The 20,917-nt window shown below is 27.3% G+C and overlaps 12 protein-coding genes across 12 annotated transcripts; 6 read left to right on the top strand and 6 right to left on the bottom strand.

Annotated features, from left to right (window-relative positions):
- Positions 1–35: 35 nt before the first annotated feature.
- Positions 36–836, bottom strand: PNEG_00798 (hypothetical protein; the record flags this gene model as incomplete). Its single annotated transcript, XM_007874512.1, has 1 exon — positions 36–836. The coding sequence occupies one exon, from the start codon at positions 834–836 to the stop codon at positions 36–38; it is 801 nt and encodes a 266-aa protein (XP_007872703.1).
- A 316-nt stretch (positions 837–1,152) lies between these two features.
- Positions 1,153–2,837, bottom strand: PNEG_00797 (hypothetical protein; the record flags this gene model as incomplete). The annotated part of the gene is made up of 9 exons (XM_007874511.1): positions 1,153–1,434; positions 1,483–1,668; positions 1,717–1,869; positions 1,919–2,008; positions 2,053–2,154; positions 2,197–2,364; positions 2,410–2,459; positions 2,499–2,605; positions 2,653–2,837. The coding sequence occupies 9 exons, from the start codon at positions 2,835–2,837 to the stop codon at positions 1,153–1,155; spliced, it is 1,323 nt and encodes a 440-aa protein (XP_007872702.1).
- Positions 2,838–3,200: 363 nt separating this feature from the next.
- PNEG_00796 (hypothetical protein) lies at positions 3,201–5,134 on the bottom strand (the record flags this gene model as incomplete). The annotated part of the gene is made up of 4 exons (XM_007874510.1): positions 5,104–5,134; positions 4,832–5,055; positions 3,828–4,782; positions 3,201–3,786 (listed from the first exon to the last, which is right to left on the bottom strand). Exons 3-4 carry the CDS (start codon positions 4,544–4,546, stop codon positions 3,201–3,203), a joined length of 1,305 nt encoding a protein of 434 aa, XP_007872701.1. The 5' UTR covers positions 4,547–4,782; positions 4,832–5,055; positions 5,104–5,134.
- Positions 5,135–6,091: 957 nt separating this feature from the next.
- PNEG_04261 (hypothetical protein) lies at positions 6,092–7,944 on the top strand (the record flags this gene model as incomplete). Its single annotated transcript, XM_019757784.1, has 7 exons — positions 6,092–6,204; positions 6,251–6,462; positions 6,513–6,819; positions 6,868–6,988; positions 7,188–7,271; positions 7,317–7,518; positions 7,564–7,944. The coding sequence occupies 7 exons, from the start codon at positions 6,092–6,094 to the stop codon at positions 7,833–7,835; spliced, it is 1,311 nt and encodes a 436-aa protein (XP_019613407.1). The 3' UTR covers positions 7,836–7,944.
- On the bottom strand, positions 7,315–9,018 carry PNEG_00793 (hypothetical protein; the record flags this gene model as incomplete). The annotated part of the gene is made up of 6 exons (XM_007874506.1): positions 7,315–7,885; positions 7,933–8,328; positions 8,373–8,447; positions 8,495–8,791; positions 8,835–8,906; positions 8,950–9,018. 6 exons carry the CDS (start codon positions 9,016–9,018, stop codon positions 7,859–7,861), a joined length of 936 nt encoding a protein of 311 aa, XP_007872697.1. The 3' UTR covers positions 7,315–7,858.
- A 789-nt stretch (positions 9,019–9,807) lies between these two features.
- PNEG_00792 (hypothetical protein) lies at positions 9,808–11,078 on the top strand (the record flags this gene model as incomplete). The annotated part of the gene is made up of 6 exons (XM_007874505.1): positions 9,808–10,257; positions 10,307–10,399; positions 10,444–10,593; positions 10,638–10,736; positions 10,789–10,892; positions 10,939–11,078. The coding sequence occupies 6 exons, from the start codon at positions 9,808–9,810 to the stop codon at positions 11,048–11,050; spliced, it is 1,008 nt and encodes a 335-aa protein (XP_007872696.1). The 3' UTR covers positions 11,051–11,078.
- Positions 11,079–11,639: 561 nt separating this feature from the next.
- Positions 11,640–11,999, top strand: PNEG_00791 (hypothetical protein; the record flags this gene model as incomplete). The annotated part of the gene is made up of 3 exons (XM_019757729.1): positions 11,640–11,692; positions 11,740–11,859; positions 11,903–11,999. The coding sequence occupies exons 1-3, from the start codon at positions 11,664–11,666 to the stop codon at positions 11,997–11,999; spliced, it is 246 nt and encodes an 81-aa protein (XP_019613317.1). The 5' UTR covers positions 11,640–11,663.
- Positions 12,000–12,353: 354 nt separating this feature from the next.
- Positions 12,354–14,181, top strand: PNEG_00790 (hypothetical protein). The gene is made up of 2 exons (XM_007874503.1): positions 12,354–13,613; positions 13,656–14,181. Exons 1-2 carry the CDS (start codon positions 12,483–12,485, stop codon positions 14,091–14,093), a joined length of 1,569 nt encoding a protein of 522 aa, XP_007872694.1. The 5' UTR covers positions 12,354–12,482; the 3' UTR covers positions 14,094–14,181.
- Positions 14,182–14,518: 337 nt separating this feature from the next.
- PNEG_00789 (hypothetical protein) lies at positions 14,519–15,569 on the bottom strand (the record flags this gene model as incomplete). The annotated part of the gene is made up of 5 exons (XM_007874502.1): positions 14,519–14,776; positions 14,822–14,947; positions 15,190–15,298; positions 15,342–15,469; positions 15,513–15,569. The coding sequence occupies 5 exons, from the start codon at positions 15,567–15,569 to the stop codon at positions 14,519–14,521; spliced, it is 678 nt and encodes a 225-aa protein (XP_007872693.1).
- Positions 15,570–15,946: 377 nt separating this feature from the next.
- On the top strand, positions 15,947–17,685 carry PNEG_00788 (hypothetical protein; the record flags this gene model as incomplete). The annotated part of the gene is made up of 8 exons (XM_007874501.1): positions 15,947–16,072; positions 16,115–16,522; positions 16,571–16,756; positions 16,802–16,870; positions 16,905–17,043; positions 17,087–17,283; positions 17,326–17,490; positions 17,536–17,685. The coding sequence occupies 8 exons, from the start codon at positions 15,947–15,949 to the stop codon at positions 17,683–17,685; spliced, it is 1,440 nt and encodes a 479-aa protein (XP_007872692.1).
- Positions 17,686–17,702: 17 nt separating this feature from the next.
- On the bottom strand, positions 17,703–18,827 carry PNEG_00787 (hypothetical protein; the record flags this gene model as incomplete). Its single annotated transcript, XM_007874500.1, has 1 exon — positions 17,703–18,827. The coding sequence occupies exon 1, from the start codon at positions 18,780–18,782 to the stop codon at positions 17,703–17,705; it is 1,080 nt and encodes a 359-aa protein (XP_007872691.1). The 5' UTR covers positions 18,783–18,827.
- Positions 18,828–19,638: 811 nt separating this feature from the next.
- PNEG_00786 (hypothetical protein) lies at positions 19,639–20,886 on the top strand (the record flags this gene model as incomplete). Its single annotated transcript, XM_007874499.1, has 7 exons — positions 19,639–19,859; positions 19,900–19,972; positions 20,019–20,165; positions 20,214–20,275; positions 20,321–20,569; positions 20,617–20,740; positions 20,785–20,886. Exons 1-7 carry the CDS (start codon positions 19,822–19,824, stop codon positions 20,884–20,886), a joined length of 795 nt encoding a protein of 264 aa, XP_007872690.1. The 5' UTR covers positions 19,639–19,821.
- Between the last annotated feature and the right edge of the window lie 31 nt (positions 20,887–20,917).

Genomic DNA, 20,917 nt, shown 5'->3' with positions numbered 1-20,917 from the left:
ATCGAAATAAGAAACCTGTAGAATATCTCAGTAGTCTATTGATTTCTTAGAGTTACTATCATAGAAATACTAACAATCACACCAATTAAACTTGATACACCAACAATTACCCCAAGAATACTTGCAATAAATTTATATCTTTTTATATCTTGTTCCATTGTGAAGGGTGTATAAGGAAGATAGCAATCTAAGCAATGAAATCCATATAAAACCCATAAAGGGGGAAATATAAAACCAATAAGTAATATAATATAATGCGTATAATAAAGCTCTTTCAAAGGAAAAGATAAAGAAATAATTGACGATGATGTAAGATACTTATCCGGAGATAAATGAGGCACTTCGTACTGTGGAATAGTAAAAGGTCTTCGAATAGCCTCTGTAAAAGGACTCAAACTAGGTGAATTGGACTTTAAATCCCCACCTTGAACAGGAGTAGCCAATGATCTTATAGCTGATCTTCTAGGAAAGGAAAAATTTGCTGTTGTTCTCTCTGAATTAACAATTGACGAAAACGTTTTTTCCAATCCCGATGTTTTTTGTGAATTTTGCATTTCCGGAGGAAAAAGAAAATATGTATGACGACTTTCTTTAGAACATTTACTACCTGATTCCGAACTGAATTTAGATTCCGGTCCTCTCTCTAAATCTATTTTTTTCGAAGCCGCTGGCTCTGTCATATTATTATATCCATTTCTCCATAAAAATGGCTGTGAAAGCTTAACAACAGGAACCCAGATCTTTTCTGAAAGCTTATCTGGGTTCTCCCTCAAATGATAATGTTCAACCTGTATGTTTGGATTTACAACAGGCGTAGGTAAAATAGCTGCTGACATTTCCAATACTTAATTTAACCTTAATATATACCAGAAATTTTTCCAAAAACCAATTCAACTATAATAATAGAAATATATTCATAAATAAATAAATATTTATAAGTAAAATGACCTATAATCCCTGATAAAACATGATATTTCTTGCATTTTTTTAAAAAAAAAATATCGTCTTATAAATTTTCGATCTATCGTTAAAATCAAAATATAAACACTGTTGCTATAGTAACCAATTAAGGTAAGAAAAGTATCAAGAAATTTATAAAAAAAGTTGGAGAAAAATGTCCATCTTTCCATAAAATATAGTTGAAATATCTAGTTAAAAATTATCGGGAATATTGGGAAAATCATCAAGAGAATTTATTTGATTATTGTAAAATGTATGTTGACTTGAAAGAGAAGATTGAACGGCCAAATACATATCATTAAGATCAGATGAACAATTTAAATTAGATAGTTTAGTTATTAATATCGATATGTCTTTTGCTTGTTTGAGTAAAGTTTCTTTTTGAATTTGTTTATCATAAACTGTATTAATAAAATTAACAACTCTCTGTGAGTTGTAATCAGTAATAATAGCATTTAATTTTCCATTTTGAATCTTAAAAAAATAATTAATAGTTAGATAATTAGGATGAATTAGACCAACCATATTTGAAATAAATTTTTCAGTCAAATTGTAAGAATCTTGTGAATCTAAAAGAATATCATCCCAAGGACCAATTTTTCTATTAATATCAATAATAGAAATAGATGTGTAAATTTCTTTAAATCTATATATTTCATGGTAGGAAAGTGAATTAATTGCATACTTTATAAGCTTATTATTTTTATCCTAGACTGTTTAATTTATAATTACTAAATTTAGGGCAAAATTATAAACCTCAATAAAAACAGATCTATACTTAAGATATATATCCTTTATTTCTTGATGATCTTGACGTTCATAAGCTTGAGAAAATTCATTATATACTTTTCCGAAAACTTTATATGTTTTTGTAGCAATAGAATCAGTAATATAAGGAATTGGTTCCATCTAAAGAATTTTATCAATATAAAAAAATGTATTTCAAAAAATTGTATACTTTTCCATTTACAATAAGACTTAATATAACAAATTTTTTATATGCATTAACCTGAATAACTGATGTATTACGTGTAGGTGCAGATATAATCTTTAATTTATTAAATCTATGAATAAAAACAAAAGCTAACAAACAATCCTTAGAAACTGTAATGCCCTGTCAAAAAGTTTTAATTTGATATATAAAAGTGCACCGTAAAAATGATATAACAAATGATCAATATAAGTAATTCCATTCTAAAAAATGTAAAAAACTCATAATATTTAAAGGAAAAATACATTCTTATCAAAAATCTCTACATCTATATCCAAAATAAACCGAGCTTTTTCATATGCTTTTGTAATAAAACATTGTTTGACAAAAATAGTACGAACAGGTGTTAATGAAATTGCAAAATCTGGATATCTTTCAAGCGTTGATTTCAAAACGTCTATAACAAGAAATGACTAAAATAAATTTATTAAAAAAATGTATAAATTTATATTATTCACCTCATCAATAGTATTTGCATTATCGCAAATCCATTTCAAAATCTTCTTAACTAATAAATATTAAAAAAATATAAATAATATAAACCTACATTCATCAGGAGTTAAAGTAGATACTAAAGAAATATTAAAAACATTTAAAAATGTGACACAATCCTCCCATATTGATTCTAATTTTGATATTTGTACTCTTGCAAGTCTATTTAATATCTTAGATAGATACATAGACAAAAAATCCTTATATACAGAATATAAAGGTATCCAATACTATAGGTTTCAGGATCTAAAACTTTTAAAGGATCCTGAGGTTCTAATCTAACCAAAATATCAATTGATAAGCTCTTAAGATAAGGTATAAGAATATTTTGAATTTCCTCAACGTTAATAAACTTTTTAATTGCTGAAACAAACTCATGTTTGTCATAATTCATTAGAATCTAAATTACAGTGTTAAACACACAAAAAACCCTTTTAAATTAACTAACTATAAAGTGTAGATATTAAAAACCCTAAAATTTTAATAATAAAAAGTTTTATATCAAGATTTAATATTTAATATTTAAATTATTTAAAGCTGAATTTCGTATATGATTAAAAGTTTATAAAGATATTTAATATATCAGTATATAAACAGTGTTATATAAATTACTAGAAAAGTCTTTAAAGAAAATTAGTTTAAATAATTTTTTATAAGAAATATATAATTATGTATAAGTTAATGTATAAAAATATATCAAAGTTTAATTATATTTAAATTTATAAAGAAATTTAATGAAAAGTCTTAATAGAAACTTTCAGGTTTGAAATAAAGTGAGGATCATCTTTTCAGCGGTGATAGAATCATGTGCATTGCCCCATGTATTACATCCTAAAAGAAGTGCCCAAATATCACGAACACCGCAAACATCATCACCTACTTCTAGACCAATTTCATCAAGAACAAACATTCCTACTTCAGTAGTTTGAATATAAGAAAGGCCTTGGCATAAAACCTGATTGTAAACAGCTGTTTCACCAGATAAACGAACGCTTTCAACAGAATAAGTTTTTTCTAAATCAAGAATAAATTTTGAATTTGAACAATAAGAAAATGGGCGAGATTCGTATGATCCAGATATACCATAACTAATCACATGCGATAAAACAAATCTTTTTGCTAAGGAAAACCGTAAAGGATCTTTTATACTTTTATGAATGCCGTGAGGATATAAACTAGAATCTCCATGGAAAAAAATACGGTCAAACAATTCAGAGGGAAATGATTCATTAATAATTGTAGAAATATATTTTTTCCAATCAAAACGCAAGTCTTTCCATGTAATATTTTCCATATTGATTACAGAACGAAAGCCCGAAGAAAAATCCCAACCAATTGCTTCACTAATTTCTATTATTAAAAATTAAAAACACTTTATAATTACCCGGATTGACCAGAAATATACCATGCCTTGTTACCAGAACATTCAATTCTCCAAATGTCGCTATTCCCAATCCTTTTCGCATCAATAATTATATTATCATGCATTTGACTAAAAAATATAGGCCAAGATTCCCAAGACTCTCCACTCATTAATCTTAAAATAAAATGAGAGATCCAAAAACGAAGAGAAACTTCCCATTGACCTCTTTCATCAGGATCAGATAATAAACCGTAGCAAATGCCGAAAAACCATAATTCCTTTTGAGAAGTTGGAAAATTATATGAAAATGTTTGTCCATATATCCTAAATAATCTTTCTATCCAGCTTTTCTTAAAAAGTTCCAGAACATGTTGTTTTTCTTTTTGTCTATGAATATACCATAAACGAAAAGTCTGTATAGTAGGATCAAGAGAAGATATCCATGTTTCAGTACGTTTTCCAGGGAATTCCAATAATATAAGGTGATACCATGCAAATTTAACAGAAAAATTCCAAAGTTTGGAAACAAGTGCTAAAGTACAAAGAAACCCGTACCTCTCAGAAGACGGTAAAGAAAAAGCAAGGCGAGCAAATATGGGGGAATATATATTTATTTTACCACGAAGAGCAAGCGGAGGAGGTTTCCCAATACTTAGAGCTAAAATATCAGAATCATGAACTGTGTGCATTATTTGTTGAGTCAAGACAGATTCCTGAGTATCTTTAACAATAGCATCCATTTTCTTAATAAATTTTATTTTAACTTTTTTTAATTTTTTAGAAATAACTGGTTTAACATATGGCGTATCATATCTATTTATTTTATCAATTATAGACGTCTTTGACAAGAATTTAGAATCAGTATTCGTCTTTTTTTTAAAATCTTTAGGAACATTTTCTAACTTTTCTTTCACTAAAGTTATTTTTGAAGCTCTATGAATATTTTCTATCTCTAAAGTTGTATTATTTGCCACATCTTCATTTTTTTAGATTTAAATGAATAATATTAAAACAATTTGCTTTACCTAATTGTTCTTTTTCAACCTTTAAAGATTCTTTTACAGGTTTTACTGATTCTATGTCCTCTTCATTAGAATTTTCAGCCTTTTTAGCTTTTATTCTCTTTTTTTATTAGCAAAACTGGAGAATTGATCGTACAGTTTTATTTAATATATAAAATCCAATAAATTACCTTTATTAATGCTGCCTTTTTTCCCTTAATAGGAAGACATAAAGCTCGGCACATGTTCTAATTTTATACTATCAAATACCATACTTCTTGTTACAATATACTCACCTTTAACTCACTTAATGTGATATTATCATATTCTTCTTTCATCATTTTTAAAATAGAAAGATATTTAGAAATAATTTATATTTTTCTAAAAAACAACCCGTTAACTAATCCAATATATCACAAATAACATAAAAGGAAAAACCAGTTTTTTAGAAAAATATTATATTTAATTTTCTGCATCTTTGAAACACCCCTATTTGAAAGATCTCATATTTAATTTGCTGTTTCCAAAAATAATACAATATTTACGCAGAAAATAAACAAAATACTCATTAACAATTGTATCTCATATATAAATACTTCATAAATTAAAATCTGTAACCCTCAAAATCTGCTCAATCCTCTTAACATAATTTATATATATTATAAATGTATATCCGTGTTATCCTTTTATTAACATTTTAAGTAATCTTTTCCTTCATTTTGAGAAAAGAAACTATAAATATGCCTTTGGTGTTATTAAAGTACCTTTATACAGACTAATTCTATATTTTTTCTCATTTAATCTCATTTATCTCGAGTAAAAGTCTCATAAAACCTTTAAAAACATTCCTAAAATATTAAAATGTGTTAATACCCTCTATATATCTAAAAATATAAATTTACTAGATTATATACCTGCTATATGCGTATAATCTATCTTTTTCTACGCCGCCGCTCTCAATAAAAAGATTTAATAAAAAAAAATCATACTGTTAAGACTCTCTAAATTTTTGAAATATATCATCAGACGGGAAATTTTAGTTCCATCCTATTTATATTTTCTTTTTTTTAACTAGCTTTTATCTTTAATAAATTTTAATATGCTATTTTCATTTTTGTTTAAGAAAAAAGTACCAGATCAATATGAAGTCTCATCTAAACAGGCCAAAATGACAGATCAAACGGGTTCAGTAACATATAATGAGGTTTTGACAGATAATTATACCAATGTTGAAAAGAAAGAGGATCTAGCGAAATTTAATCAACAGGGTAATCAAGCGCATACATGTCAGTATTTGATATCCATATGTGCATAGATACTTTAGTTGCTGAAATAAATGAAGAAAGGCAAAATTCAGTGACAGAAATTGACGCACGCACTATAAAGCATATATATAGGTAAATTAAACCATATATGAATGTTCAATTTACTATATTTATCAAGGAGGCTGGATTTTTGTATGATTCCGTGTCTCTGGTTACTCTATTTTTTTGCATTTTCAGCTAAATCTATTATTAGTGTATCACTTACTATGAATTTTTCACAAGGAGATTCTCTTCAACAACTTATTAATCTTTCCTCACGTGAAGTGAGTATAGGTCTTTCTCTTTTTTATATAGGCTATGTTGTTTTTGAAGTTCCTAGTAATTTGATTAGTAAAGATAACCTGGTTAATATATTATTCAACCAGTTAATATTTTATTAGTAATATATATTACACCACGATTTTGGTTATCTGAAACAGTAATATTTATTGGAATTACTTGTATTTTACATATTTATATTACAAATTCGTCTGGATTTTATATATTTCGATTTTTATTAGGGATGATAGAAGCTGGAATATGGCCTGGAATGGCTTATTATCTAACATTATATTATCCTTCACACATGATACAAAAGCGTATTTTATGGTATTTTACTGCAGCACAGATATCAACTATGTCAGTTGGTTTTTTCAGTATAGGGCTTCAAAAAATGAATGGGATCGCTAACCTTCAAGGATATAAATGGTATAATTACCTCATTTTATTTTTTTCTACTTTTAAAAATTAAATAAGGATGTTTTTAATCTATGGAATTTTTTCAATAATAGCTGGTATCATTACTATATGGTTATTACCACCACTATTAACGGAAACACCTATCACTAAAGAAGAACTGCAATCTTCATCACCAATTGTAAAAATATATAAAAAAATTAAAAAAACTACACTAACACCTTTTTTTTGCACCACATGAAAAAGAATTTCTTTTGTCTAGATTATCTATAAAAGAACCATGGTCTTTTAGTAAATTCATGTTTGTATTTATTAATCCGAAAATATGGCTTTTAATTATTATGTATTTTGGATCTATTGGAGTTGGTGTTGCTATTCAGATTTATGGAAGTGTTATTATTCAATCTATTGACAGTAATATATCAGATCTTAAAATTAGTTTATTATATGGAATTATTTGGATTGTAATATTTTTTCATGAACATTAGATTCAAATTGATAGAAAATAGGCTAATCTAACTGGTGCTATAGCTATAATAAATATTTCTAACTATTATAAATCTCGAATTATATCCTTTATCTTTTGTTGTATCACTGTTATTATCGGTATGCTTATTTTAACATTTTCATCGAATACATGGATTCAGTACATAGGACTGTTAACCAGTGCATTTGGAATAGGCCCTAGTGTTCCCATCTGTATGGCATGGTGTATGAATTATTTTTAAAACTAGAAAAATATTAAAAATAATATAGGTGCTCATATTTTCACATCACAATCAAATATAAATATTGCCGCATCATCAGCCCTTCTTTCTGGTTTAGGAAATATGGGATCTATTTTTACAACATATACACTGTATAAAGGAATGCGTGGAAAAGATGCATTTAAAAAAAGTAATTTAGTTATCTGTGCTATGATGTGTACAAGTATTTTAGCCTGTTTAGCCGAAAAAATGTTACTTAAATATTGTGAAAAGTCATCGAAAAGAAGTCATGCAAAAATACATTCAATTGTTAATCAATAATTTTTTTGGAAATAAAATAAAATTTAAATTTGTACACATGTAGCATCAATCTAATCATGTACATTAATATATTATTTTAAAAAGTAGCTAAAATGACCTGTTTTATCCAAGGAAGAATCAATTTTATTTTATTCCTATATGTAGGTCCATTCGTTTTTTGTAAAGGATTCCCTTCTAGATAAATTGTAACCAACTTTTTCATACTTTTACACTCTTTTTCAATGTTTTCAAAATCAGATAATTGATTGTAACTTGCCCACAGTTCCTGCAGTTCTGTATTTTGATTAATATATTCCAATTTTTCAATTTTATTATTTGAAATATCCAAAACTCGAAGCCGTTTAAGAACATGAAGTCCTTCAATCGATACGATTCCATTATGAGAAACATATAGTTCTTCTAATACATCACCTAATGCTTCCAAACCGTTAAGTGATGTCAATCGATTTGATTGTAAACTAAGAATACGAAGATTTTGAAGTGTTTTTAAACCCTAATATCATTTACATTTCTTGAGTTAATTATCACTATTTATACCTTAAGTTCAGTAATTTTATTTTTACCAAGCCATAATTCTTCCAAATGAACCAGATTTTCAAGATTCTCAATTGTCTAAACAAATATCTTAATCAATATCTTAAAACTTTTTTTAACACTACTCGTATACGATTTGCGCCCAATTCAAGGTTAACTAGTGTCTCTAATTTATCTAAACCTGTAATTTTTGATATTTTATTTTGTACAAAGTACAAATTTTTAAGCTTATTACATTCTTCAAGATGTTGAATATGTTTAACACAGTTAAAACTCAAGTCCAGAGTCTGCAACTCTGGGAATACAACATATTCTGGAATATATGAAATATTATTATCGTAAAGATCCAATTCTACCAAATTTATCGGAAGATTTGAAGGATGAGGAAACGTATCAATTTGATTTTGTCTTAAACATAGTATCTGATTAAATATTAAAAAATTCTATAAAAAATTAATCAAATACTTTAAGTTTAATAAATCGTTCAAGATGAAGAGAAACAATTTCTTTTAATTTTAAATGAATCAAATCAAGTGACTAATATTTTTTACTAAAAAATACATTAATAATTATTATATACCTCAATATCATTTGGATAATCATCCAAGTTCCATCCATCTCCTTGTATTTCTTCCTCTTCGTTTGCCATAAGTTTATAAAAATATAATAAAACAAATAAAAAAAATCTATTATTTTTCAAATAAAACTAACGTTTATCATTTGAATAAGAGATATTTTAAAAAAATTAGTGTAAAAGCTTGATAAAAAAATCTTAAAATAAATATTTAATAAAAGTATAAAAATTATAAATTTGAATAAAAAATAAATTCCAAACTTTAACTAATCATGAATTATATTGTTAAAAAAATGGATTATTTATGAGGAAAAAAATAAAGAAAATTGAATATTTGTAAAATAGATTTCTTTTAATAAGTATGTAGTATCTACCCCTATAAATAAAGGATAAATAAAATAAAAAATAATTAATAGAAATATAATAAATGTATATATTTTTAAAGTAAAATCTGTAAAAAATTTATAAAAATACTTTAAAATGTTTATAAAAAATATAGTATTGAAATTTAATATTAATATTGAATATTTTAATTCATTCAGCTTCAAAAAAGTCTAAATTTACATTAAAAAAATAAAAGAAATTATTTATTAAAGAGATATTTTTTAATAGTTTTTTTATATTTCTCTAGTATTTTCTTTAAACATTATCGTACTAACAGATACAGAAAGTATAAGGAAAAAGCTTATAAAAGTCTTAAAAAGATTAAAAATCCATTTTAAATTCCAAGAAATATTTAGAATAAATAGAAAACTATAAAATACTTTTTTTTTAAAAAAAAAAGCATAAATTTACATGCAATTATCATGACAGAGTCTCAAGACGAAGAACCACCAATTCTCCAAAAAAATTCCTCCAAGAAGCATGTCTACAGAGTCTATTGAACAGTTTTCTAGAGGATTAACATATAAGGAGAAAAAAAAGAAATCAAGATTGAGATTTAGTAGAAATAGATTGTCACGGATGTTTCTACACTTATTTGTGTGTTGTGTTGTACCATCTGAGCATTTTTTGGATATAGAAAAACAAGGGAATAAAAAGAATAAGGAAGTGAATACATTGGATTTAGAATTGGAAGAAGAGAATGACACGAAAAATGCATTTTTAGAAAATCAATTAGATATATCTAAAGTTTTAACGAATAGAAATTCAATCAGTATAGATGAAGAAAAAATGGATATTTTATTAGGGAACTATGGAACTCGAGAGGCGGAAATTAATTATTCAATTAAAAAACCACTATTTCTTGATACATCAGATAATGCAGATCTATCTCATTCAATAACAGATTCACTTGGACCTAGTGTTCATTCAGTAAGCCAAAATATCAAAAATTGAGTTCTTAATTGACATAAAATATAAGAAATGGCTTTTAGGCCCTGTTCTTGAAGCAGATAAGGGGAAAAAGTGTCTTGTTTTAGATTTGGACGAAACACTTGTTCATTCTTCATTTAAAGTATGAATTTAAAATTAGTATTTCAACCTTTTACTAAAAAAAAGGTTATTCATCAGGCAGATTTTATTATCCCTGTAAAAATCGACTCTACATATCACAATGTTTATGTCATTAAACGTCCTGGTGTAGATTCTTTTATGAAGCGAATGGGAGAACTTTTTGAAATTGTAGTTTTCACAGCATCTCTTTCTAAAGTATGATTATCCAAAGACAAACAATGACAACTAATTATCTAAAGTATGCAGACCCTGTATTAGATATGCTTGATATCCATCACGTTGTTAAACATCGATTATTTCGAGAATCATGTTTTAATCACCAAGGGAATTACGTTAAGGTATGATTATATCTTTTTAAATATAAATATATATACAAACTTCTATTGAAAGAATTTGTCACAACTTGGACGTGAGTTAAAAAATGTTTTAATTATTGACAATTCTCCTGCAAGTTATGTATTTCATCCGACACATGCAGTACCTATTTCTAGTTGGTAAGTTCGCATATTTCCAATTCTTATATTATTTACAATAGTATAGGTTTAATGACTCACATGATACTGAATTACTTGATTTAATACCTTTTTTAGAAGATCTGACAACTGTACCTGATGTAACAACAGTTCTTGACTTAGGTTTACATGAATCTTAATTATTTTTTCAAAAAAAAGAAAATGCTGGATACATCATGTTAATCTTGCTCGACCATATATCTATTTTTATCTACGCTTTAGATTTTTTTCAATTATCAGCATATGTATCATAAAGAGCAAATCAACTTCAAATTTCATCCTGAAAAAAATAGAAAATAAAGACAATTCTATCTATTCAAATTTAAATTTCATTGTCATTTCATTTATTTAAAACAAGAAGAAAGACTACGTATATTGAGACTTTCTTATACTAGATAAGTCACGTGACATCATTAACCTAGTAAGATGATTTTCATAGTTAAACGAGAATCTCATTTAAATCATGGTAAGTTATAATTAATTAATTATTACTCAGCATAGTCGAAAAGACATAAGATAGGGAATAACGCATCTAAAATAACTCGACTTAGAATATATAGAAAACTACTCTATATATTCGAAAATATTTTTTTTTTTAATTTTAACTCATTTCAATTTTTAATAGAAATAAATGAGTTACTTCGATTTTTAAGAAAAATATTCCATTATCTTTTCTTTTCGACATTGATTGATTACATTTTTTTTCCCTACAAACTAATTAAATTATAGTCTTCTTCACCTGCTCCATCTAATATGTTTCAAAATGTTAAAGTTCAAGTACGGTAGGACTAAACATATATTAATTTAAGGCCTATTTTCACATATATAGCCACCGTATGTCTCAAGGACATTCATCTCAGCGTCCAAATAGTACTCGAGCAGCTGGTGCAGGTGGTTCAAGCTCAACAATGCTTCGATTATATACTGATGATACTCCTGGATTAGCTATGTAAGTTTTTCTAACAATATAGACGTTTTTTTAATAATAAAAGTGATCCTGTTCTTGTTTTGGTGCTTAGTTTAGGATTTATTGGTAGCGTTTTTGCACTTCATATTCTTGCAAAAATTATGCAAAAATTTTCAGTTTAGAATCAATTAAACATCATAAACCATTCCTGCATCTTAATCTTCAATATTTTTTCTACATTTTAATCTCAAATTTCAATAATTTTAACCCTCAAATTTAGACCTAACCCCATACTGCTACCATATAGATTAACCTATAACCTTATATGTAAAATCTAATATTTTATTAAATCTAAAATAACCTTAGAAAAATCCAAAATAACTCCAAATAACATTCATATTTACCATAATTTCATAATATTTCTAATTTTTTCTATTACTCTATATTAACTTATCCTTTTGTTGCCCTGGAAACCTAGAAAATAAACAAACATTATTTTCAAAAAAATATCGATACTTTTTTTAAGAAATTTAAAGCTATTTAAGCTTATTTTATTGAGTATTTATTGTTAATTTAGACGCTGGACGTCGTTTATTTTTATTTAATTTGTGCTGGACACTTTTTTGATTTTTTTTTTGATTTTTTTTTGATTTTTTTATGGAAAAATGCTTTCAACACCTATGAAACATTTAGACAAGAATCCTATTTGCAGTACACCAACATCAGGTTTAAAAGGTCAGAAATCTCCTTTAACTCCTCGCCAGACAGCAGCGATTATTTCTCATTTACATTCAGTGAAACGAGTTTATTCGCCTAAATCATCTATCTATCGTCAAACACCTCTTCGACTTGATGTTGTTACATCGGATTGGACACTTGTTGGGACAGGGCCATCTTCTAGCCCTCAGAAGACTACAAAAAGGGCGTCTTTTCGGCTACAATGTGATCGTTTTATTCCTCAACGTACCAATCAACCATCTAGTGCAACCTCGAAAATAATTTATCCTGTTATTGAAAGTAAAACAGGTGCACAGGATACTTATAATGGGACATCTAATCCTTCTGAAACTATAGCATATACAGCTTCAGTTGCAGAAGCATGTGGTCTTGCATTAAATACACGCATTCTTGCTTTTAAACCAAGTGCACCTGAAACTAGTCGACCAATTGACCTTCGTTCACAATATAATCGGCCTCTTAAACCTGCTGCATTATCATCTCAGTTTCGTCGACGTATTGTTACTGCTCCTGAACGTGTTTTGGATGCGCCCGGGTTGATTGATGATTATTATCTTAATTTACTTGACTGGAGTAATCTTAATAAAGTTGCCATTGGTCTTGAAAGAAATGTTTATGTATGGGATGCGGATAGTGGCTCTGTTTCGTGTTTAATGGAGGCCAAACAAAACACATATGTTTCTGGTATAAAATGGTCTGCTGATGGATGTTACATATCAATCGGATTGGGTGATGGAGATGTACAAATATGGGACATTGAAACGTCCTCTAAAATGAGAACTATGTCTGGACATGAAGCGCGTGTTGGTGTTTTAGCTTGGGATAAGCATATTTTAAGCAGTGGATGCCGAGATGGTAGTATTTGGAATCATGATGTAAGAATTGCACAGCATAAGGTTAGTGAATGGAAAGGCCACGGATCAGAAGTATGTGGTCTTGAATGGAGATATGATGGATCTCAACTTGCAAGCGGAGGAAACGATAATCTAGTAAATATTTGGGACTCTAGATCATCTGTTCCGAAATTTACGAAAACTAACCATATTGCAGCTGTTAAAGTAAGTTGTAATAGAATTGTAAGCATTTAATCATATTATTAGGCTTTATCATGGTGTCCATGGCAATTGAATCTTTTATGTACAGGTGGTGGATCTCAAGATCGTATTATTCACTTTTGGAATGCAACAACTGGAGCTAGAACACATTCAGTTGATACGGGGTCACAAGTTACATCTGTTCGATGGTCACCTGTGTATCGTGAACTTGTTTCTTCGCATGGATTTCCGGATAATCATTTATCTATTTGGCAATTTCCATCTTTGACTAAAGCAATCGATATTCCTGCGCATGAAAGTCGAGTGCTGCATAGTTGTCTGAATCCAGATGGTCAGGTACTTGCAACAGCTGCAAGTGATGAAAACCTTAAATTTTGGAGGGTGTTTGAAAGTACAAAAAAAGTTTCGATAGATCAAATGGCTGGTCTTTCTGGAAATAAAAGTGGTTTACAAGAGATGACAAAAACAATGACAATTAGATGATATTAAGGCTTGCAAAGGTTTGCACTGTTTCAAACACTTCTCGAAGTTTTGCTTTTAATCAAATCAATAGTGCAACCACTAATAAGCACATAATTCTAAATTAATGAATCTAAAGATGTTATGTCTTTAAATAAGAAAGTTGAAACAGAACATTAAGACGAAATGTATACTTTGCATCCTTATTCCAATATAATTAGCATTTACTTCGTTGTTTTCGTAAATTATCTTAAATAATCTGTTGTGTAATTTTTTTTATACAGGCTCTAGTAAAATTTGTTTTGGGGCCCTATTTCACGATTATTTCAGCCTATTAATTTATTCTAGTAACAATAATCAGAGTATTAGCTGTTCTTCTATTGCTCATTCTAGATAGAATCACATCAATAAAATCCATTTGATCTAGACTTTGCATTTATGCCTATTTTTTACATAGAAAGGCTTTTATAAAATTCATTATATACGCCTTCTATATCAAAAAGCATTTGCCGGCTCTGTTTTTCTGTGATTTCTTCTGATGCCGACATATTATTAAGTAAAATCAACCAATGTAGAATTATTCCACGCCCTTCAAACGTTTCATGAGTTACTGCATTTAAAGATACCATAAGTTCAGATAAAAGAGGATGTAATTGATCCTTTGCTGTATATTTTAGCCGCAAAGCATCCATAAATGTTATAAAATTCTGACATTACTAAATTTTATTAAATAAAAAACATGTTATTCAAACCTGAACTGCTTCTGCAACCTGTTTAGCAGATACTCCGGATTCTGGGAGAGATGATGTCTTAGTAACATGTTCTATTGTTACAGGAACACCAACATTTAGACGATATATTGCATGAAAACAAGAAATCTAAAAAAATCTTAGAAAAAACATATAAACCCCATAAAAAAAAATTTCAAACAAATCAAGCATTAAACATTTGATATAATAGAATTACTTATATATTTATATAATCTTCTTAAATTGACATATATATCTCCATATAAAACTTCATTTATCATATATATATCAAATATATTTAACATAATCTTAATATTTCCCCTTCATCTCTTATACTTGTATTTATTTTATTTAATTTTATAATCTCATACCTCATACACAGCACAGAATGTTTCTAACGATTCAAACGCATTTGCAACTGAAGGTGACTTAAGAATTGTTTTATATTGTGCTAACAATCGTAAACATGTTGGTGTATATCTATAATATTAAACAATTTCTAAGCTTTAGAATTTTAACTTACTCATCAGATGAAATAATATCCCGTAAATATGCTTTCTCAAGAAACTCCAGTGTTCGTATAATGGAATAGATATCAGATAATGATTCCCAAACGTTTCTTTCAGCAGATGTTTCATATAAGCAAACCTTCTAGAACAAATCAATTAGATGAATTAAAAAATCAAAAATTTACCTCTAAAGTGTTCATCGTAAAAATACATAGTGCATATATTACGCATACAAGACGCATATAATACGCATATATTTAGCATATAAAACAATAATGAATTGTTTATCATATTAAAAGTATATTATTGAATTATTTTAGCATAAAAACTTATATGAAAGAGTACAAAGCATAGAGTTTATAGCAAAGGTTTATAAGCGGTTAAAAATCAAAAGAAATCAGGAAAATATAGAAAAGATTCATATAAGATATATTTTTAGGAACAGAAGGCTAATATAAGATATATACTTGGTATATAAAAGTTGATATATACAATTTAATGTAAAGTATATGAGTAGTATAGGTCAAGGGATTTGCATATATACCTATGTTTTTTGGATATATAATCTAAAGGATTTTTTGATATTTATAGATATATATTTATTGAAATATTTATAAATATGAAATCCTATTTTATTTTTCAAAAAGATATGAAATCTAGTTATAAATTACAAAAAGAAAGCTTTATGAGCGGTCATACAGGACAATCTATGACGGAGATTTTTTTGCATATGTCAATTATCGTAGTAAGTGTCTAATTATATATTTTATGTCTAGAAATCAATAAGTTTATGCATGTTTTTTCAGCAGCTCTTAGATCTCGAGGTACTAATGAAACTTATGGAATTTCCACATTTTTAATTGAATTTGGGATTTATTATATGATTCCTTTGCTCTTTGTTACGATTTTCTCATCACATTTGTTTTTTTTAGCATTAATACTATTGATTCCTATACCTTTTTTATGGCGTTGTCCTAAAGCCTTCAAAAGAGAAGAAAATCTAACTAAAAAAGAGAAAAGAAGGCCTAAAAATCCTTTAAATAAGAATAATATTGTTAATAATGGTGAATTAAAATCATATATTACAATTCATCGTGCAGCGGTTATGTTAATTACATGTCTATCAATCCTTGCAGTAGATTTTAGAATATTTCCGCGAAGATTTGCAAAGGTAGAGACATGGGGAATTTCATTGGTGTGATTTTTTTGAAAATTTGTCTTTTTTTGGTTTAATATTATATAGATGGATCTTGGAGTAGGATTTTTTGTTTTTTCATCTGGTGTTGTAGCAATTAAGAGTATAAAAAAGAATTATTCAAAGGAAACTGTTTCTTTTTTTAAAAAGCTAATTTTATGTTTCAAACAATCGTATATGTTTTTTGTTATTGGCTTCATTAGAATATTGATTACTAAAGCAACCAATTATCCTGTATGTATTTTATTATATTGTTAAAAGTAATGTTTATGGACCTAGGAACATGTTACTGAGTATGGTGTTCATTGGAATTTTTTCTTCACATTAGGATTTCTTTCTTTATCTCTCGTTTTTTTTACAATTTTTGTGTCAATATTTAAAGTCATATCTTGTTATTATAGCATTGTTGTCAATCTGTAATGAATTGTTGACACGAACGCAGCATATTCTTACATATGTTTTAAATGCTCCGAGAACTAATTTAATTTCTGCGAATAAAGAAGGTTTATTTTCATTTATAGGTTTTTTTAAATTAAATAATTTATAAAGAATTAATTTAAAAAGGCTATTTAACTATATATTTATCTGGGATACATATTGGTGAACATATATTTTATAGATGTTTAGCCTCAAGAAAAGATAAATCAATAATTATTTATCAATATAAGACGATGTTAAAGATGTTTTTGTATTCTATTTTTTATTTTATTGTATATTTCTATTTTCTTTTTTTCGGAAAATATCCTATGTCAAGAAGATTGGTAGGCAAATTTTTCAAAAAGGAATCATGTTTATCCTTTTAGGTTAATTTACCTTACGTGTCTTTAGTATCAGCATGTGGTTGTGGTGCTATAGGGTGTAATATGCTTATCGAATTTATTTTTTATGGATTATCAGCAGAATACACGGATACAGTACCATTATTGCTTCATTCTGTCAATAAACACGGGTTAATTGTCTTTTTGGCAGTAGGTTTTTTCTTTTCTAATCCATTTTTCTAAATACAATGATAGGCAAATATAATAACAGGATTAGTAAATTCATTAATAAATACACTTGAAGTTAGTAATATAGTCGGATTTCTAATTATGGTCGTTTATGGTATAATTATTTCAGGACTTGCTCTTATAGCAGAATTTAAAAATTGGCCATCAAAATTTTAAATATAATTTTATACAATCTATATAACAATAGTCAACCAACTTGGAAAAACCAGTTCTCTTTCTATAATTTTCCTAAATTGTTCTAATAAAAATGTTTCAATTTTCCCAACATTTTTAAGTATTTGTTTACTTTTATCTCCTATTTCTGATTCAATTTTGATGTTTTTTAATAATTTCTCTTTTTGTTCTTCATCAATAAAACAAAAATGAAAACGTTTATTAATGTAAGCTAAAATTGCGATTGCTTCAAATGATAGTCCTGTTAGTGTAATTTTGACGGGAAGAGTAATAAACATCGTTGAATGGTAATTTAAATGTAATTCTGCTGTAATTTCTATTCTTATATCTCCTTCATATGCAATTCGAAACCTTATTTGAAAATCTTCATTAAAATTCGTATTTTGAGATCCCTTATTATTTTTAACTTCTATAAGATTGTTTTTAGTTTGAGTCATAACCGGTAACAAATTTGAAGAGGATGTTATTTGAATATTTTGATTAATTGGTGGAAGAATTTCTTCATTTTTACATGGTAGTTGATAATGACTATTTAATAAATGAGTTCCAACCCAATGAGGTGTAGATAATCCTGATACAGAGACAATATTTCCCGATGAACCAGAAAACGTTGACTGAAAAAAAGGAAGACAATTTGTACCAATATTTGATTTTAACGATTTATATGATGTAATAGGGAAATTATGTGTTAATAAATTTGTAAGATCATGCATCTGAAATTGAGAAAATCCTGCTTCAGCATATGGAGGTGGTTGTGAAGTAGTAGATGCAACATCTGAATTATCAATAGAAAAATCTGTATCTTGTTCATCTTTCTCGTCCTCTTTTAAGTCTTGACAGTGTTTTACTATTTCCTCCCCTAATTCATTATGATTTGTATCCGTATCTTGGTAAAAATGTGGATATGGATCTTCTATATTTTCAATATCAACTACTGGAGCAATACTTCCAAAATCGAAGGATTCAACATTAATATTTCTCAAATAAGACGGAAGAAAGATTTTTTCAAATTGTTGATTAAGAAAATTTTTCATTTTAAGAGCAAATTCTTCATCTAATTTTGACCAGTCAAACTCCATTTATAACGCAAAAAAAAGACAATATTCAATTCCAAATATATTTTTAGATCAATTTAAAGGTTTTTTGACTTTAAATAACTGTTTAATTTTTACTTTTCTTTTAAAAAACTAATATTTTCCATTTTTCCCCCTAAATATGTATTTTAATGCCTTTTTTTGAGAAAAAAAAATAACCCTTCCTTTAAGTAAAAGTAAAAGAATCTATTTAAAAACAAAAAAGTACAAAAAAAATTCCTTAAATATTATTTTTCAAGAAAATTTTCTCCAAAATATATTTTGTCTTATTTTCGCCCTATTTACTCAAAAAAAATGGGAAAAAAAAGTGAAATCCCTATAATATATCCTTAAGAGTCTTATATTCTTTATGAATATTTGTGTTTTCCCTTTTTTTTAAGTAAAAATAATGATTTTTTTCAAAAAAAAAGGTGGTTAACCGTTAAAAAAAAAATCGTTATTTCTAATAATATTTTTAGCAATTAAAAGCTTATTTTTTACTCAAAAAAGTTCATTATTATGGACAAAACATTTACTGGAATCTTGTATTCCATAAATAAAGCAATATTTCAAAGAAATGGCCTATTTTTGGGCGATTTATTGTCAATCAAAAAAGATCCTAAAAGTCTCCAAGAATTAGTATTTTCAGGGGAATCAATTGACCCAAAGCAAGAGATTATGCGTATATTATTTGATAAATCATGGGTAGATGTTGCTTTTTGCTTTTGGAAGACCTCTTTAGCCTTAGGAAAAGACCAAGATATAGTTAAAGCAACAAATGAGCAACTTGTATTGGTTCAGTAGGGATTTTTCCTAGTTAAAAGATAGATATTAAATTTTAGAGCTGTTTTGAAAGGGTTAATGTCATGGGAAGCTTGGGTTCTTCCAGTTCTTTTTGCAGTTTGTCGAGATCTTGAGATTTTAGCATGCAAGGTAGTTTGCAGTATAAAGTATGATTAGTGGATTGTTTCACTGGTTTTATTAGGCAGATTCTTTATTGAAATTAAGGAATGAAAAAGCGGAGAAATCAGAAGAAGCAGCAAGAATGATTAATAAGGCTTTTACTATTTGTATTACAGATAGGTATGAAACTTGAAAAAAAAAGTATGATCTTACTATTTAGAGAAGCAATTGAAATATCTCGGAAATGGGGAACATATTATATTATTGGAATTCTTTTTAAAATTTATTTTAAGGTATTTTATAGAAAATAAATAATTTATATGTTAAAAATATTAATAGATCAATAAATTTTCACTCTCAAAGAATATTTTGAGAGCTATTGAAGTATCAGAAATGCCTCCTCTTGAGTGTTTTCCTAAGTCTCATGTGGTTACATATAAATATTATCTTGGTGTATCTGCATTTTTAAATGAGGAATATGCAGTGGTATTTTTATTTATCTATCTAATAACTTTTAAAATTGTAATTTTTTAGGCAGAAGCGGAACTAATGGCATCATTAGAACTTTGTGAAAGAAAGTCAGCTAAAAATTTAAAGTATTATATTTTTTTCTATAAAAAAAATATTCTGAAGGAGTATAGGTTGATACTTACTTATCTTATTCCAACTCTTCTATTGACCTCGCAGAAAATGCCATCTAAAGCCTTATTATCAAAGTTTTTATACTTAAAAGATTTTTATGAACCTTTTATAGAGTATATTCGTAAAGGCAATTTAAAAGGATATGATCAATTACTGATAGAAAGAGAAAAAGAACTTATGAATAAAAGAATATATTTAGCCATTGAAAGGATTCGTGATATGTGTATGAGGAATCTTTTTCGTCGTGTGTATGATTTATATATAATTTGAGTAGCTAATATTTATTTTATTTCAGATTTATTTTGAATCAAAGATCTACAAAAATACCAGTTAATCAATTTCATATTGCTTTAAAATATACTGGATTGGATATCGAAATTGCAGAAACAGAATGTTTTTTGGCTAATATGATATATAAAGTGGGAATATTTATGTTTTTCTTTTTTACATTAACTTTTTTCAGGGATTTATAAAAGGTTATATACATCAAGAACGGCAAATGATTATTTTATCTATTAAAGACCCTTTCCCCAAAACAGTAAAATTATCTAACTTGTTAATTTGAATAATCATCAAAATCATTTATATCTATATAG

The sequence above is a fragment of the Pneumocystis murina genome (genome assembly GCF_000349005.2).
Source record: "Pneumocystis murina B123 chromosome Unknown supercont1.2, whole genome shotgun sequence".
NCBI classification, from domain to species: Eukaryota; Fungi; Ascomycota; class Pneumocystomycetes; order Pneumocystales; family Pneumocystaceae; genus Pneumocystis; species Pneumocystis murina.
This window is presented reverse-complemented; position numbering and strand designations above follow the sequence as displayed.

What these genes read in the sequence shown, in the direction of transcription:
- PNEG_00790 (XM_007874503.1), top strand. Translation starts at nt 12,483, where the DNA reads ATGCTTTCAACACCTATGAAACATTTAGACAAGAATCCTATTTGCAGT. An exon ending in ACCATATTGCAGCTGTTAAA is followed by an intron (nt 13,614 to 13,655) that starts GTAAGTTGTAAT and finishes TCATATTATTAG; the next exon opens with GCTTTATCATGGTGTCCATG.